The 16,590-nt window shown below is 43.1% G+C and overlaps 1 protein-coding gene across 1 annotated transcript; it reads left to right on the forward strand.

Moving 5' to 3' along the window:
- Positions 1-3,636: 3,636 nt before the first annotated feature.
- Positions 3,637-15,591, forward strand: LOC8043329 (THAP domain-containing protein 1 A). The gene is made up of 8 exons (XM_002416215.5): positions 3,637-4,030; positions 4,463-4,531; positions 4,606-4,647; positions 8,074-8,145; positions 9,148-9,204; positions 10,021-10,087; positions 13,716-13,796; positions 15,391-15,591. The coding sequence occupies exons 1-8, from the start codon at positions 3,728-3,730 to the stop codon at positions 15,540-15,542; spliced, it is 843 nt and encodes a 280-aa protein (XP_002416260.3). The 5' UTR covers positions 3,637-3,727; the 3' UTR covers positions 15,543-15,591.
- The last annotated feature ends 999 nt before the right edge of the window (positions 15,592-16,590 follow it).

Genomic DNA, 16,590 nt, shown 5'->3' on the forward strand with positions numbered 1-16,590 from the left:
GGATTCTCGGGAAGCATGATGTATTAACGCAGACGTACACAAACAGACTTCGTCCGTGTCGTTCTGTGTTTTGTCCCTTGTCCGTATCCCCAGTCTCGGGTTTACAACTATGCTCAAAGTGTTAAACGTTTTAGACAAAACCCCGAGACTCGGGGGAAAAAAAGGACAACACAACACAGTCTCAAACACAGCAAGTTGGGCTATCGGATGTCTCAACTGGAGGCAGAGATTGCACACATCGGTATGTACCTCAGGAACAAGTACATCGACCGTGATCGCTTCGGACTCCTGGCGTCAATGCAGGTTGGGGGGCATCACAAAAGGAAGGTGCTGAAGGATATGAGCTGTGTTTGAGACATCATGTTGTGTTGTCCTGAGTTTGTAAACATGCGTCGCCTCATACCTCACCACACTGCGGGCACGACGCCGCATGCGCGCAAAGCTTTCACCATCGAAGGCGCGCCTTGTCAAATTTGGGAGCTCGTAGACTTTCGCCTTTTCTAAGCACTCCCGAATCCCCACTCAAGCTCACCAGCCCCCCTCCCTCTCCTAATGATGGCCTTTTAGCGCCTCGGTAGTACCGCCTGCATCTTCTGGGCTTCTTCCTTCCACACGGTGGAAGCAGACAAACGCTCGCCAACGTCGTCTTGTCGGAATCCATTCATTTCGCTGTCCCCTCTTTGCTCGCTCTAAACTGGTTGTCAATCAGGCTCATGAGTCCTGCCTGTCATTTTCTTCTGGTTTTGACTTTTCAAGCAAGCCTCTCCGCCGCCCCGGTGCTTTTTGTGGTTGGCGGAGGTGAGGAGGGCGGTAGGTTAGCATGCATAAAGGGTCATTTCATTTATTTCGGCTCAGGAGAGACGGAGGTACAGCAGATAGGCCGAAGGCCCATACCAGATAACCTGCAAACACGCAAACTTAAAAAAAAAAAAAAAGAGGGAGAGGGAGGGGGGGCTCGGCAGCTCGGTCCTGAGGACAGGAGGGGCTCAAGCCCACTCTGCCCCCCCGCTTCCGGAGCCCCTGGTGTACCCCCTCACCACGACTCGCCTCCAATCGTTTGACGCGCCGGGCGACTGATATGGTAACTGCAGTGTATTCTATGGAATACATACGTTTCGGATGACAGCATCTAGGTGGCCGTAGATGCTGTCAACATCTACGGCCGATTTTGAACGATGTGCCGAATTTGAGCAATATTAGAAATCTTTTTTCCTGAGTTAATTTATCCCTCACCGTGAAAAGAACAATATATACATTAATTTGTATTCTGCAGGTAGTAATGATATGTACTGTCTCTGGTGTTAATTTAAATGCGATACCCCAAACAATGTAGGCGACAAAAAATACCACGTTTAGGGCATAATTGTCCGTAGGTACATGTTTGGATATTTATTCGAAACTCGTCTTGAACAACAATAATCATATCTTAAGACGACACTCACCTAGGCTATAGATCTTTCTTAAAAAGTTTGACATCTCTACCATAAATAGCTTCGGCTATAGCGCGCTTCAAATATGGCACAAACGACAATTGTCAAAAACCCGTCGTCCTTCCTCGCTCCTTCGGGAATCTATTTTTCTAAAACCAAGCATGCCAGATGATTGAAATAAACGGCATTGTCTTTCGCAAGGAATGCGGCACCCCATGTAAAATTGCAAAAAAAAAAAAAAAAAATTACGAATGTACCTTACTTTTTGAATCCAAATGAAACCGCCCGCCGGTCTTTTGAAGTTCGACGAACTTCGACCTTTTGCCCTAAAAGTTCGAACGTCGTCGAACTTTTGACTTTTCAGGAATCGAGAGTTCGACAATTTTCGAATTCTTTAGATTAATAAGTTCGAAAGTTTGAAAATTATCGAATTTCTTAGCGTAGAAAGTTCGATTTCCGTTGAATTTCTCGATATGAAACGTTCGAAAATTAGATATCTTTCGAACCTTTCGAACCGCGTGAATCGATCATCGAAACTTTGATTCGAAAAAAGTTCGCGGCATCCTTGGTTAGAAACTCGTCAGAAGGCACTACTCGTCACATGCTCGGAGGTTCGGATGTTCAAAGCTACGTCTTTTCGACCTAAATAACTGTGCCATTGGTAAAAGATAGTAAATAAATAAACATAAGAATAAATGCAAAAATAAAAAGCTGGCGAAAAAAAAAAAACTATATCTTCTTTCATTTCATTTATTGTTATAAACATAACAATAAATGCAAAAATAAAAAGTTGAAGAAAAAAACTATAAACTATGTTGTATTCTGGCATATTCAGAGGGCCAGAACTACGAAACAAGTTTCTCCGACCAAAATCTGTACAGGCTAAAAGAAACACGTCCCAAAAACGCAAAAAAAAAAAAAAAAAATTTGTATGACGTGCTGAGCTTGAACTATTTTAGAAATCTTCCCCTGTGAGTTAATTCATTTCTCAACGTGAAAAAAAAAACTATAAATACATTATTTTGTATTCTGCATATGGTAATGATATGTACTGTCCGTGGTGTTAATTTAACTGCGATACCTCAAACTATTTAGACGAAAAAAAAATTACCAAGTATAGGGCATAATTGCCCGTAAATACGTGTTTGGATATTTTTTCGAAACTCGTCTTCTTAAGACGATACTTACCTAGGCTATACATAGATAATTCTTAAAACGTTTAACATCTCTTGAAATAAGCGGTATTGTCTTTCGCAAGGTATGTGGCACCGCATGTAAAAATGCGAAGAAAAAAATTACGAATGTACTTCACTGCTTGAATTTAAATGAAACCGCCCGCTGGTCTTTCGAAGTTCGACGTACTTCGAACTTTTACTGAAAAACTTTTGACTTTTCAGTAATCAAAAGTTTGACAATTTTCGAATTCTTTAGATTAATAAGTGCGAAAATTCGAAAATTATCGAAATTCTTAGCGTAGGAAAATTCGAAAGCTCGAAAAACTTCGACCTTTTTAGTGCAGGAAGTTCGAAAGTTCGAAAATCATCAATTTTTTTAGTCTATCAAGTTTGAAAGTTCGACAAGCATCGAACTTTGCAGCGTAATAAGTTCGAAATTTCAAAAAGCGTCGAACTTCTTAGTTTAACAAGTTGAAAAATTCGACTTCCGTCAAATTTCTCGATATGGCAAGGTCGAAAATTCGAAATTTCTTTCGAACCTTTCGACCGCTTGAATCGATTATCGAACCTTCGGTTCGAAAGAAGTTAGCGGAATCGCTAGTAAAAGTAAAACGCACATTGCCCTCGCAAAACACATCCACATGGCGCCGGAACGAATCTTGATTGGTATCCAAGCGTGGGAAGGCACAGAGACGCAGGCTTTCGGCCCGGCGTGCCATGAAAGCTTTGATCCTGCCTCGAGACCAGCGAAACTTGCTTTTGATGAGTTGTGCCTCTTTTTTTGCAGCACTGCGCTTTGGTAAAATTTTCCATGTATTTACAACGGTAAGTCTCAACGGTTACATAGGGTCATGAAAAGCTCCATCGGCGAATGACGACGAACGAGATAAAAACATATCTTGAGCACGCTGTTTCCAGCCTCTGCGACGCTAGCAAAACCAAAAATCGTCTACGAGCAAGATGGTCGTCTGGTGGCTTCGCTCGCGCTCTTGCTCGCGCTCCAGCGAACAAGGGGGGGGGGGGGGGGGGGGGAGTATTATTTTCCTGGTTTTTCGCGCGCTCCTTTCGTCCCATTTGAGACGGAGACAAGTTTTCCGCGGGCGCTCAAAAATATCGGCTGCGATGAAATGTCTGGTGAACGGCTGCGGGAATACCCCAAAAAATCTCGGCGTGTCTTTCCATCGACTTCCAGCCAAGGAACCCCTTCGAACTCGGTGGTTGGAAGCCCTCGGTCAGCCCGCGTTGCCCGAGTACGACATGAAGTTCCTGCGCGTGTGCTCTGATCATTTTTCGCCGGAGTCCTACACGTCGTGGATTTCGAATCGACTCGGCTTTAGCTCGAAGAGAAAACGTCTCAACGACGTCGCACTTCCAACTCTTCACCTCGATCGAGCGGCGGCGGAGGCAGTAGCGCGACCACAACCTGTAAGTTTAATTCTTACATACACATTTTTATTTTCCTAGTTTCGTTCAATGCGGCCGCGCACCGTTTGAACACGAGTTCGTGGATGGGCGCTTCTGGGATAGTTACTGCATGTATGAAGCGAACGCGTCAATTCCAGAACTGCGCCCAAATCGAACGGATTTACTGTCCTAACAAAACAAGCACACACTCAACAGCCGGTTTGTAGGTAAGGAAGCTCATGCAGTGATTGGGAAGGTGAAGGGAACGACAGGGAGAGGAGCAGGCATGGTTCTTCGACATGAGGCAATATGGGAAGCAGACGGGCCAAAACGGCCGAGCAAAAGCAGCGTCCCCCTTCCCTTCTCCTTTCCTTGCTGGCAGCCGCTTGACTATGTTTTCATAGTAAACTCGCACCATCTGTAACCCCAGGTAACCCTCTTTACTTTCCCTAGGAAGATTCAGAAATGGTGACAAGAGCCAAGCAGCGTGCCAAAAAGAAACGTCCTCTGATGCTGGCCATCGTAAGTTCATGTTTGAGGCATTCTGCTAGCATGCAGGAGGATGTATTGCAGACCATGGTGTTTTTCATGCCTAGGTGCCGATGGCCAGCGACACTGCACTTGTCGCGCAGCGTGACGTAAGTGGAGTTGCTCTACTACGGCATGCTCAATATACTGCATAAACTTACCAGAGAAAAAAGTTAGAAGTCAAGCACTTGAAATCCCTACCTATGGTGTTTGTCATGCTAATAAAGGCGTCCAATTGTCGCATTAAATGAAGCCTTGTTCCGAAACAGCGTCCCAATCCAACGAATCTACTTTTCGAACACAAACAAAGTGGGCAGTTGATTTGTAGATAATGAAAGCTTGTATTTGCTCATGCAGTTATTGTAAAGGGAAAAGTGGCATTGGTTCTTCGACATGAGGCAATATGGTGACACTGCGATGTTCTGGGAGAGACCGCATGTCAGCAGGAAGAGGTGTAGTGTGCTCTGCGTGTGGCAAGCAGCGTGCCACACAAAAGGGCACTGCAAAAACAGGTTCCTTGGAATTTGTTATCAAAGTCCACGTGGAGCCTACAGAGAAAGGGCTCCAACTTCCTTGCAGCCTACTGAAACACACCATTAACGGTCACACAACAACCTTTAGCAGACCTCTTTGTGAAGAGGCAGTCACGAATTCAACTGTCGCTGCTGAGGCCCGGCTACACAGTTGACATGCATGACGAGCAGTCGGAGCAAAATGAAATAGCCAAGCTATGTCGGACCCCAATGCGATCGTTCGTGAGGTGCGCACTGGTTGAAAGTTGCAACTAAGCTATCGAACCCGGAGGGCATGTTTGAGATACGACCCAGGCAACCTCTACTGAGAGAGCAAGAATGTGGTATATTGACTGAGATTGCATGCCAGCATGCAGTGGTGTTGCAATCTCTTCTTGCACCGCTCTGCTGCAGCTCACGAATTATTAGAGATTGAACCCTCCATCTGGAACAACTTGTCTCTGCTCTATCGTTCAGTATATAACCGAAACAGACAAAAGACAAAGAGCCTGAGCAAAAGCAGCATGTTCCTTTTTCTCTGCTTGCCATACTGGTAACTATGCACATAACCAGAATTTTTTTTTTCTTTTTTTTTTTTTGGGGGGGGGGGGGGGGGGGGGGCAAAAAATATTTTGCTTTGAAGGGGCTCTCTGCTAGCCTCAATGTAAAAATATGCTGAGTATTCAGACATATTTAGGTCCAGTTCTCATCCTTGAAGCGTTTCTGTAAAATTTATCGTACAATGTATCAAATCATAACCAAAAACGAGCGAATCCCCGATTATTGAAGGCATACCTTTGGCACTTTAGAGAAGATTAAGCTTGTCAACTCCGGTGTTAATCCTTGTCGCTTGCTGGTTATCGAGCCGTTGCAGGCTCTGTCTTCATTTATTGCCCCCTTGTCGCTACGTTTTACTGTCGCGGATAGAGCCCTGCATGGATAACAGTTTGATCTTCCGCATCCGATCCTCATCCGTAATGATCTTAAATGATGGTATCTGCATCCAAACGGCATCCGCAAAATTGGGAACCGCATCCAACTCTCGATCCGTGCATTTTTTTTTTTAAAAACACGTGGATGGTATTTTATAGGCCGTCTGCTCGCTTTTTTACAAAATACTCTTCGTGTAAAGAAAAGGGGGAAGTCATTTTATTGTATTCTGTTTTATCGTATTTATAAAACAAGCAATCACCCTTCCAGCGACACTTTGTATCGCTCGAAAGATGATGGCAGTTATTAGATTGTCCTTGAAAGTCCGTGACACTGACACTCTGTCCAGTAATTTCCAGGAAGGAAATTTATGTTTATTATCCTTTTTGCTTTGTAAAACCCACTTCAAGCAGACACATATTTTACAAACAAATATTAAAGGACAGACTAAATTAACGAAGGACAGACTAATAACATTGTGTCATTTTATCTAGGCCAAACAATAAAAAAGTGGGAGAGGAAAGGCACTCACTCGCTGCAGCAAAATACTTGTGTATATGTGGTGATGCGCAAGTACACCACTGGGAAAATACACAATATTCAATAATGGCAGCACCTCCTATCGGTGACAGTTTTAAACACAAAACCTCAACTGCATGCTCGGAACTGGAACAAGTTGGTTCCAATTGTCGCAAAAAAGAAAACGCACACACACGCAATGTTTCACTTGTCAAAGTTGTTGTGTAGAAGAAACAGAATATTGTCAACTCGGATGGATTCATACTGGTTCGCCTATCAAATTATGATCCGCTAATGAGAAGTCTCTTTCCGTTGGTGCACTTGATGCTGGTATGGAATGCACAAAATGCACTACAAGAATGAGGTCCAAAAACTCGTGTTGGTGCAAGTTCCACCACTCCAGAGGATCGAATTCAGTCTCTATATATACCTGTAGGCGAAGAAGCCTCTTGCAGGCTTCTGCTTTCTTGTGGCTTGTACGTTTTGAGTTTTCTTTGCCCAAAAACTGTTTTCCACTCTTTCCCTGCCAAACAAGAGCATGCCTCCGGGATGACTGATAGTTCTACATTCTTTGCTTTTTCTAGAAACAGTATTTTTATCGATATAACATTTTAAAGAGATCTTTGGTGAGAATCAAAACTTTAATGACGTAAAGAACAATTTTCTCCCCGATTGGCACCTTTTATTTAAGCGAGTAGTTTGCGCCCGCAATGCATTTGATGATGCACTTTATAGTGTCACTCACTTATTCACTCCACACTGTACGGTCGCACACGTTTATGGGTTGTCTCGGCAGAAATGCATCCGGATCTGCAGATATCCGATCTGCATCTGCAGCCCCTGGTATCTGCATCCGATCTGCAGTCCGCCAAATCTCATACTTTTTATCCGAATCTGCCAGTTCACTGCGGATATCCGCAGATATTTGCGGATATGCAGGGCTCTGGTCGCAGAACATATCGTAGCCACGTTGAGGTACCCTAGCCAAGATTGTCGCATCACTCACTTTGCAAGTTTGCTGGTTTGCTAGACGAGTCTATTTTTAAAACTGATACTGGGCTCGCAAAAGGGATAGGAGGAGAGACTTTGGGGAAGGAGGAGAGATAGGATTAGCGACTTCACTCGTCTCGAAGGTTGTGAAAGATCATGTTGGGGACCTTCAGACACATGTGCACACCCTCGCCCCACAGAGAGGACGCGTGGCTCCATTTACAAACAATACCTATGGGGGACCGTATAACAAATACAGAGCTTGTTTTGGGGGAGACGGGATTTTATAACTTTTAACTGGTATCTGTTGTGCTACGTCATAGAGTGCAAGCTGTACTCCTCCGGACACTTTCCTTTGGCACCGTGGTGAAAGACAAAGATTGGTCTGCTGGAGTGTGCTGCTCACTTTCAATTTCTTTCCCTATTGGTGGAGGGGGGCGGTGAACCGGGTCCAGACCCTTATCCCTCCCCCTGGCTATGTGCCTGCTGGTAGCCACATGTCTACAGCTAACACCTGTTATGTGGTCTTTGTAGTCAGCTGCCATCATTTGTAACCTCTGGTAATTCTCCCTATTTCCTCCCCAGAAAGATTCAGAAATGGTGACAAGAGCCAAGCAGCATGCCGAAAAGAAGTTGCGGCTTCTGATGTTTTCCAATGTGAGTTCAGTTTCGGGGCATTGTGCCCGGGCAGAGGGCATATCGCAGACTACTATATTTTAGAGCGCAGCTCTTAGGCGCCCGTTTTTGCGTACACAGTCAGACCCATTTATAATGAACAGCAGGAAACGTCATGATCAGTTCGATATAGCAAAAAACATTTACAACGAGCTTCTACGATGAGTTCGTTGTAAGGCAAGAGCTTCTCTTTCTTTCTCATCTCTTCACTTTCGCCTTGTAACAACACGCTAAAAAGCTTCTTTTTTTTGCATGCATGCAGAGTTTGTTCTTTTAGCTTATCTCTCCTTCTAAATCGCTTTTCTTCGTGGGCAAACGCTTTGGGATGAAAAGTTTATTGTTATTTTTCTGTGTGCGCATGCAGAGTGTATTTTTTTTTAACTTTCTCTCCTTCTGAATCGCTTCTCTTCGTTCAATTTTGTTCGCAACTTGAGCTTTTGGAATTTTCTTTCTTTCCTACTTCTTTTTTGGGGAAGGGACAGGCTAGAAGACGTGTTTGCACATTTTTGGAAGCCTTCCCGGGGGGGGGGGGGGGGGGGGGGGGAGAGGGGGAGGGGAGGGGAGGGGAGGGAGGGAGGGAGGGAGGGAGGGAGGGAGGGAGGGAGGGAGGGAGGGGAGGAGGAGGAAGAGGAGGAGGGGGGGAGAGGGGTGTTTGATATAGCCAATATGTTGTTTGTTATAAAACATACTTTTTACATGCATTTTTATTTAAATTTTCCATGAGTTCGATATTGACAATAATTCGCTGTACACGAGTTCGTTCTAAATGGGTTTCACTGTAGCGGTGTCGCCGTTGGCGTAGCTGCCCCGCTAAATTTAAGGGAAATTGAATTGGTGTTGAGGTCATGTGATGTCAATTTTCCAGCTAAGGTTCACAGGAGGAGGAGGGGTAGGGGAGAGGGGCATACCCTCCCCTCCTCCTCCTCAAGTGCTGCACTCTAATTTTGCATTATAGAAGTTTGTAAACTTTTTTTTTTTTTTCAGGAACAGGCAAGGAAGGAGCTGGCCGCCGGTGTCACTGTACCCGTTGCACAGGGTGACGTGAGTGGAGCCACTCTACTATTGTGCATAATGGAAATGGGTCTCGTCATGTTAGCCGATGCCGTTTTGTTCAACGTTTTAGATATAATGAATGTACTTTGATTGGCTTGCTTTATAGAAATGAAAGTAAGGCTGATCTACTACTGTTTTTAGTAGATAGGGGGTGGGGGTAATCTCAGGGGGTAATCTCGTGCATAAATGTTGCTATAGCCAAAAGGAAAAAAGTGCCTTTGCCATTTGCAAAAACATTTGGTGAAGCTTTTATGGGCATTCATTGAACTGTTGAAGGTGAACGTTTTCCATCAGTAACATGTGGTTCTATTTACAGTCAGCCTGTGCAAAAAAAGCACTTTTCTACACCAACAGAACTGACAAGTGACATTTCCCAAGCACGTTGGTGTGTACTTAATTGAGTAGGTGTAGGAGGGAACAACGAAGGCATGAAGCCAGATATCAATGCAAGGATGTATATAAGCATGCATTGAAGTGCAGTCCGAATCGGCCGCAAATAAATGTAGCTCATGACTATCGTCCCCATAAAATTTAATTCCAGAAAAACTCATAAAAATGAATCTAAAAAGTAGAATGGACAAAAATTTGTTCAGAATGCTCCAACCTCTACCTTTTCTTTAGCATTGGTGTGCTGAAAATTATTTATAAAAAATTAACTAGGCAGTGTAAACTAATGAAACTTTCTGGGAATACTCTAGATGTTGGTGGATGTAAATATTACATTTTTCAAGTTCAACTTTTTTTTTTTGCAGAAATTGATTTTTCTGGGTAGTGCGCCCCCTTAAATATTGCTTCTCCCTCTAGAACTCTAAATACAGCTTGAAAGTGGAGCCATCGGATCATTTTCAGCATGTCCGGCAAAAGCACATGGGTAAGAAACAATTCAGTACTTTCAAATGCCAATTTATTTTTATATATTTATTTATACATACCCTCAATGCCTCGGGGGCGTTATAGAGGGCAGTGGGTCAATACAAGTGGTTCTGAACGGCTAGTCGGAATCGCTTGGAGTCGGGTATGGTAGCTATGGCGTCCGGGAGGTCATTCCAGTCCACAACTGCTTCTGGGATGAGGGAATGCTGGTGTGCTTGACTTGATGACTTGGGACGAGCGATCTTGCATGAATGGTCCAGTCTTTATGATATGTAGGTGGGCGGGTTTAGAAGAGACATTTTCAAGAAAGGTGTGTAAAAGACTTTATGAGGAAGAGAAAGACGGGAAATTCGATGGCGGGAAGAAGGTAGAGAAAGGTTAAGACGAGACTTCATTGATGATACACTTGAGGTACGAGAATAGTCATTAAAAATAAAGGGAGCAGTACGATTCTGAACGCGTTCAATAGAGTCTGTTCAATTTTCCTCTTCCGGATTATAATCAAGTAGTGGTTTCAATTTGTGAATCATTGAATTTACTCTACTGTTAGGGTTTCACAGGAAAGAGAGACAACACTGGTTTGAATTACAAACACAACAGAAGAAAGCTGTGCATGCTTTGAGATTGAAACCTTAAGTAAGATCAAAAGCCAAGCCAAGAAGTTATGTGGCTCTCTTGACCTCAAGCAACTTTGTTCATCTATCGACAGAAGCAAATCATCCAGCCTTGAGTCTTTCTTCAGTGCAAAAACACACAAGACTGACTGCCCCCTCAGGGTCATTGTGCCTGAACAAGGCACTTGGCAAAAGTCCATCGCAGTGTTCCTCCAAGACAAACTAAACCTTCTTGACATCAATGATCCCTACCTGATTAGGAGCTCAGATGAGGTCAGGCAATTCCTACATGATGTCACAGATAGAAGCCTCAACGCTTTTTCCATCGATGTCAAAGATCTTTATTATGCCCTTCCTCAAGACCGTCTTCTTAGGTGCATAGAAGAAAGTGTTGACTCCTTTGGTGTCATAGCCTTTCAAAACGCGTCAGGTGTCTCAGTCAAGGGTTTCCCTGATTTAATAACCGCCTACCTGAATTCTACTTTTGCCACCTGGGAAGGCTTAACATACCTGCAGAAAACGGGAGTATGTATTGGCTCCTGCATAGCTCCCGTACTCAGTGACCTTTTTCTGCCATTTCATAACAAATTATTGCAGCATAAACTTGACCAGTCCAAAGTAGTGCGAGTGTTTCGGTACGTGGATGATTACCTGATTTTACTTGACAGTAACAATAGAACCTTCCCCGACTTAGTGGCCAGTGTTCTGTCCACCTTCCAGGCCTGCCTTCACCCGTTAAGACTCGCCCATGAACTTCCAGTTGAGCGATCTATAAGATTCTTGGACCTTCGACTGTTTTTTGAAAGCAGTCACACCTGCTGGTCCTACGAACCTCAAGCAAAGAAGCCACTTCTAAACCATAGTTCCGCCCACTCTAAGCTTGTAAAAAGAGGCATTGTAAGACACTGCCTAAAAAACTCTCTGGAAAAATCTTGCAAGCACACAGTCCTCATGAGTTTCAACACGCAAATTTCCCGGTTGGTTACAGCGGGCTACCCCCCGTCTTTATTAACCTCCGTTGCCGAAGTCCTACTCAGGGAGGTGAAGAAGGAAGGAGCTATCACACGCAGAGCTAGAGACCGCACCACAAGGCCTGTCATAGTTCCCTACATTCATAACCTATCCCACAAGCTCAAGAAAATGGCCAATAGAATCAACGTAGACGTTGTTTTCTCCGCGCCGAATAGACTTTCTAGCTTGTGCAAGAAGGTGAATGGGACATCAGGTCGACCAGTTGGATGCATCAAAAACCATCAGACAAAGTTTGTGTCCTGCAATGAGGGAGTAATCTATTCCTTCCCCCTCACTTGTGGCAAGTGTTACATCGGACAGACGGGTCGCTGTCTAAATGACCGACTTCGTGAGCATCACAATAACGCCAAAAATGCCAACTCGGGTCATTTAGGCATCCACTGCAGAGAATGTGGATGTTCTCCCCTCCTGGACATATGCACCATACTGGGACGGAGCAGGAACAAACTGACGCGAGAAATAGTAGAAACCGCTAACATTGTAAGGCTAGATAGAATTTGTGTTAGTACTCCTTCGCTAGCCTTAACGGAAAAAGAGTTGAACTATATAGCACAAGCACAGTAGCAACGTCCACTGTACAGAGAATCCATTATTTTTTCTTCCTTCTATATTTTGTTTTATTCCTTTTTCTGTTTTTTTCCTTTCTCTTTTTCATATGATCATCGGTTTTTTGTTTCACTGTCATTTGCATCGGAGTGAAGGAAGATGAAGATGATGCATAATACACTTGAGTTGTCAGTCAGCGCTGCGTGAGTGTTCTTCCTGTGTATGCGTGAAATTTCTTTTAAGTGTGTCTGATCTTGTGCGCTGTGAAGCAGTATCATTAAAAACAGGTTTTGTGAATGCGACACAAAACGGCAAGCAAACCAAGTGGATTACTCTAGTTGCCTATTTATTACGAGGGACATTTTTGTTTTTGTTTATTTTATATGCACAAGGTATATGAGAAGAGATAATTCAAATATGTAAATGAGTAAACCTTACGTAAACCTTACCAGTCAAATGAAATAAGAAAAATACCAAAAACAATGTCTCCAGGCCAGGATTTGAACTGAGATCTGATCCAATAATCCATATCTTTTCGGCGATTTCCGAGAAAAAAAAAAAGGGGGGGGGGGGGGATTGTTGTTTATGGGCACAGAAGTGAAGAGACGACAATGATCGCTGGCTGGGGGTGTGTCTGCTGCCCTCTCGTTAGTATTGTTAGATAAAGTGGAAGCTTTCTGGCAGTAAGGTCGGTTCTATATAAATCTTCCCTACATGTCAAACCCCTGATGACCTCTCTACAAACCTCTCTATGAAACTGTTGGGAGATGGGACATTTCTAAGCTTTTTTAAGGGTGAAACTTTCATTTACCTTAGTATCTTCACTTATACGTATGAGTAGTCCCTCAAATCTGTGTACTAGTACAAGCATACTTCACATTTGTTTCACTTGTGCTTTACCATCTTACTATATAGAGAAAGCTTCTACAGAGCTAGCAACACGTGTTAATTAACAAGGCCGTGTTGCTGAATTGTCGGCATTGCCTAAACTTGTGTTCATTCGGAGAGAAGATCTTGGCACTCATGTCCGATCTGTGCCCCTTGTTGGCCCTCTTTCGGTGGTGCAAAAAATTCAGCACTACAGCTTTGTTATCTATGAGGTTGTTTGTGCTAGTCACTTGCTGGTCTTTTCGTTTCTATGATGCATAGGAGCTAGGTCGCAGTATGTGGGTCATGCCTGGTTGCGTAAGTGGAATCGGAGATATCTTCAATTTCGAGTTTCTAACAGAACCCGCTAGAGGGCAGCTTTCACACTTCCCATTGCGAGCAGACCAAGCGCTGAAAACTGTATGAAGAACTTGTGCCCTCGACACCCTTCGGCCAGTATGGGGCCTCAAAATATCTCTAGGATTAAGAATGGTGAGATGTTGTTTTGAGGAACTTTCACCGTAGCCTGGTGCAATCCTTGAGTGCATATTTTCATGCTGTTTTCAGGTACTCGGCTTAAACTGTGCTGGAGGAACCAGGTGGCTCAAGGGACCCAGACGAAACCTTCGGAATTTATGATGTCTCGCAGTACGTCAACGTGCCTCACAATCATCCACATTATTAGGCCGCACGATGGGACTGGAGCAACGGTTACTAGTACAGTAAACTCTCACTTGAGCAAACTTCAAGGGACCCAAGGAAATAGTTCACTAAACTGAATGTATTCACTAGAATATGGAACAGCATAGGGCACAGCATACATCGAGTCAAAAGTGTGAAATGCAGTTTATGGAGTCATGTACATCGATATATACAAATTCATAACAGTTATGTTGCTGCCTTTCTCATTTTGGAAAAAAAATCTAATCGGTGGGTGTTATAAAAATGCTTTCTGAAACGTTTAAGAGAGCATTTTTATAACACCCACAGAGTCGTAGCTGGACACTTGGGAATCCATCGTCGCGATTGTGGCTGTGTAGCACATTTTGAAAATTGTTCTGTAATAGGTAGGAGTAGAAACACATCGACAAGAGAAATAATGGAAGCGGAAAGGATAGCACAGCTGAAGGACAAGTGTGTAAGTAGTCCTTCTATAGCGCTGTCGACCAAAGAGCTCCAATTTCTATCTAAATGATAGCGATGAGGGAGAGGGACGATTTGTAAGTGTTTCGTTTAGATATTTTTCCGTTTCTTCATTTTTCTTCTCTTTTACTGTTCTTTTGCCTTCTCTTTAGAATTTTCCTTGTATTTCGTGCTACTTCTTCTACTTATCACGTTCTGAAGTCAACCCAGACGTTGAAGAGAAAGATGAAGTAGTCGAATACACAAGAATTGCAAGTTCAGCGCGTGTGCTTGTCTTCCTGAGTGTCTGGTGCGAGATTGGTTTTCCCTGCGCTGTCACCGTCAAGCATTTTTGCATAGATTGCGTATGAAAACCGCCAGGGACTTTTTAAAGATTGTTATTCTGAAGTATTTGTTAAGCCGACATTTGCTTAAGTGAGTTTACTGTAATCATATTCATTGCATCGGTTAGTGCCACTTACCATGCGATACCGCACCCTGCTGTCTCCAATCTTCATCAGCATGAATGTCATCCTTGAATGTCACATAAACCAACGAATCAAAGCACATAGCTGCCGTCACTTAAATAGCCCCTGAAAAAAAAAAAAAAAAAAAAAGTTTTTTCTGTAACAGTTTGGTTTGGACACGCGTGTCAAAAAAAATCAATTTTAACTCGTAAAAAAAAAATTTTTTTAGGGCAATATTGACGGCGCGAGACGCGATTTAATTGTTAGTCACCTCTTTTCCACTCGTCTCTCGGACTTGTGAAGGAGAGGTGGATCGGCTTCGCCTTCACGTTGAGGTGGAAAGACAGTGACCATATCGTAGAGCAAATGGCCATTCCGTGATGTCATGGACTTTGCACGCAGAATTTCAAATGAATCTCTCGCCGTCAATATTTGTCTAAAAAAATTTTTTTTTTTTAGCATAAAATTTATTTTTTTGACACGCGTGTCCCGTACAAACTGTTTAAATTTTTTAGTTTTTGTTTTTTTTGGTGGCTTTTTAAGTATGAGACCTCAAAATATCTCTGCGATTAAGAATGGTGAAATATTGTTTTGAGGAACTTTCAACATAGTGTGGTGCAATCCTTGAGTGCATATTTTTATGCTGTTTTCAGGTACTCAGCATAACCTGTGCTGGAGGGACCGGGTAGCTCAAGGGACCCAGACAAGCCCTTCAAAATTTATGATGTCTCGGGGTGCGTCACCGCGCCTCACAATCATCCGTCTTACTAGGTCGCACGATGGGACTGGAGCAACAAACAGTTAATAGTAATCATATTCATTGTGTCGGCTAGTGCCACTTACCATGCAATACCGGACCCGGTCTCCAAACTTCATCAGCAAGAGTGTCATCCTTGAGTGTCAACAAACCAACAAATCAAAATACATAGCTGCCGTCACCTTAAGTTAATTATTTACAGTGCCTTGAAAGTGAGATTTTGTGCTCTGAAACTACCGAGTGTGAGCATGAATTCAATATATCTAATCTAGGAGTGCTACATCAAGCTGTTGTAGCTCTTTGGTTGTCTTGGATGTCTTTATATCAGCATGGCTGTAATGAGCATTTCCACAAAAAGTTTTATTTATACTGTTCAGCGGAATGAGCCAACTTGTAATTATTTAATCTTTGGAATCAACTGCACACTTCTGCCTGACTCATGGCAAGTCCACTCCTATATTGCTAGTCACCAATGAAATTGCACGTTAAACTTGCACCTTCAGCAGTTTTTATCATAGATTCATTAGCTCCATACTTTAAACAAGTACCGAACAAAAGTTTAATGCATCCCTACAGTATGATGTTTCCTGTAACAAACTTGTTTTCAAAAGTTGTCTACACTTCTGTAATCTCTGAGCATTATTATTTAGTGATTCATATTAGTTCTTGACTTAGTTCCTCTCCAATTCAAACCAGTTGGCCATCGATTGTGAGTATTACAATACCTTTTCTAACCTTGCAATCTATGAATCGGCAAATCTGACTGAAGAATTCAGCAAAGCATGGGCTGCCATCGTGAGGTTTCTGAGAGGTTCCTCTCCAATATCTGTTTTCTGCATCCGCCGTTAAAAAAAAAAGTTCAGTGTTATTTTTCGCAATAAGGAAGCCATACGTTGAAATTTCACAAGGTAAACTCCACCACTGAAGTTTAGTTTACAACAAGCCCGGCGATTCAGAACACATGCAGAGGGTGTTTCACCAACAACCGAGAATAATTAAAAGACAAAATAAGTACACGAATTAGATGAAATGATTCCTGCAGAAAAGCTGAAATCCCGAGAAGCGTACATATTCGGAAAAGCTTGTGGAGCAAGCC

This window comes from Ixodes scapularis, unplaced genomic scaffold (assembly GCF_016920785.2).
Source record: "Ixodes scapularis isolate PalLabHiFi unplaced genomic scaffold, ASM1692078v2 PGA_scaffold3__209_contigs__length_174095766, whole genome shotgun sequence".
Lineage (NCBI taxonomy): Eukaryota > Metazoa > Arthropoda > Arachnida > Ixodida > Ixodidae > Ixodes > Ixodes scapularis.

What these genes read in the sequence shown, in the direction of transcription:
- LOC8043329 (XM_002416215.5), top strand. Translation starts at nt 3,728, where the DNA reads ATGAAATGTCTGGTGAACGGCTGCGGGAATACCCCAAAAAATCTCGGC. An exon ending in GTCCTCTGATGCTGGCCATC is followed by an intron (nt 4,532 to 4,605) that starts GTAAGTTCATGT and finishes TTTCATGCCTAG; the next exon opens with GTGCCGATGGCCAGCGACAC. An exon ending in TACCCGTTGCACAGGGTGAC is followed by an intron (nt 9,205 to 10,020) that starts GTGAGTGGAGCC and finishes TTCTCCCTCTAG; the next exon opens with AACTCTAAATACAGCTTGAA.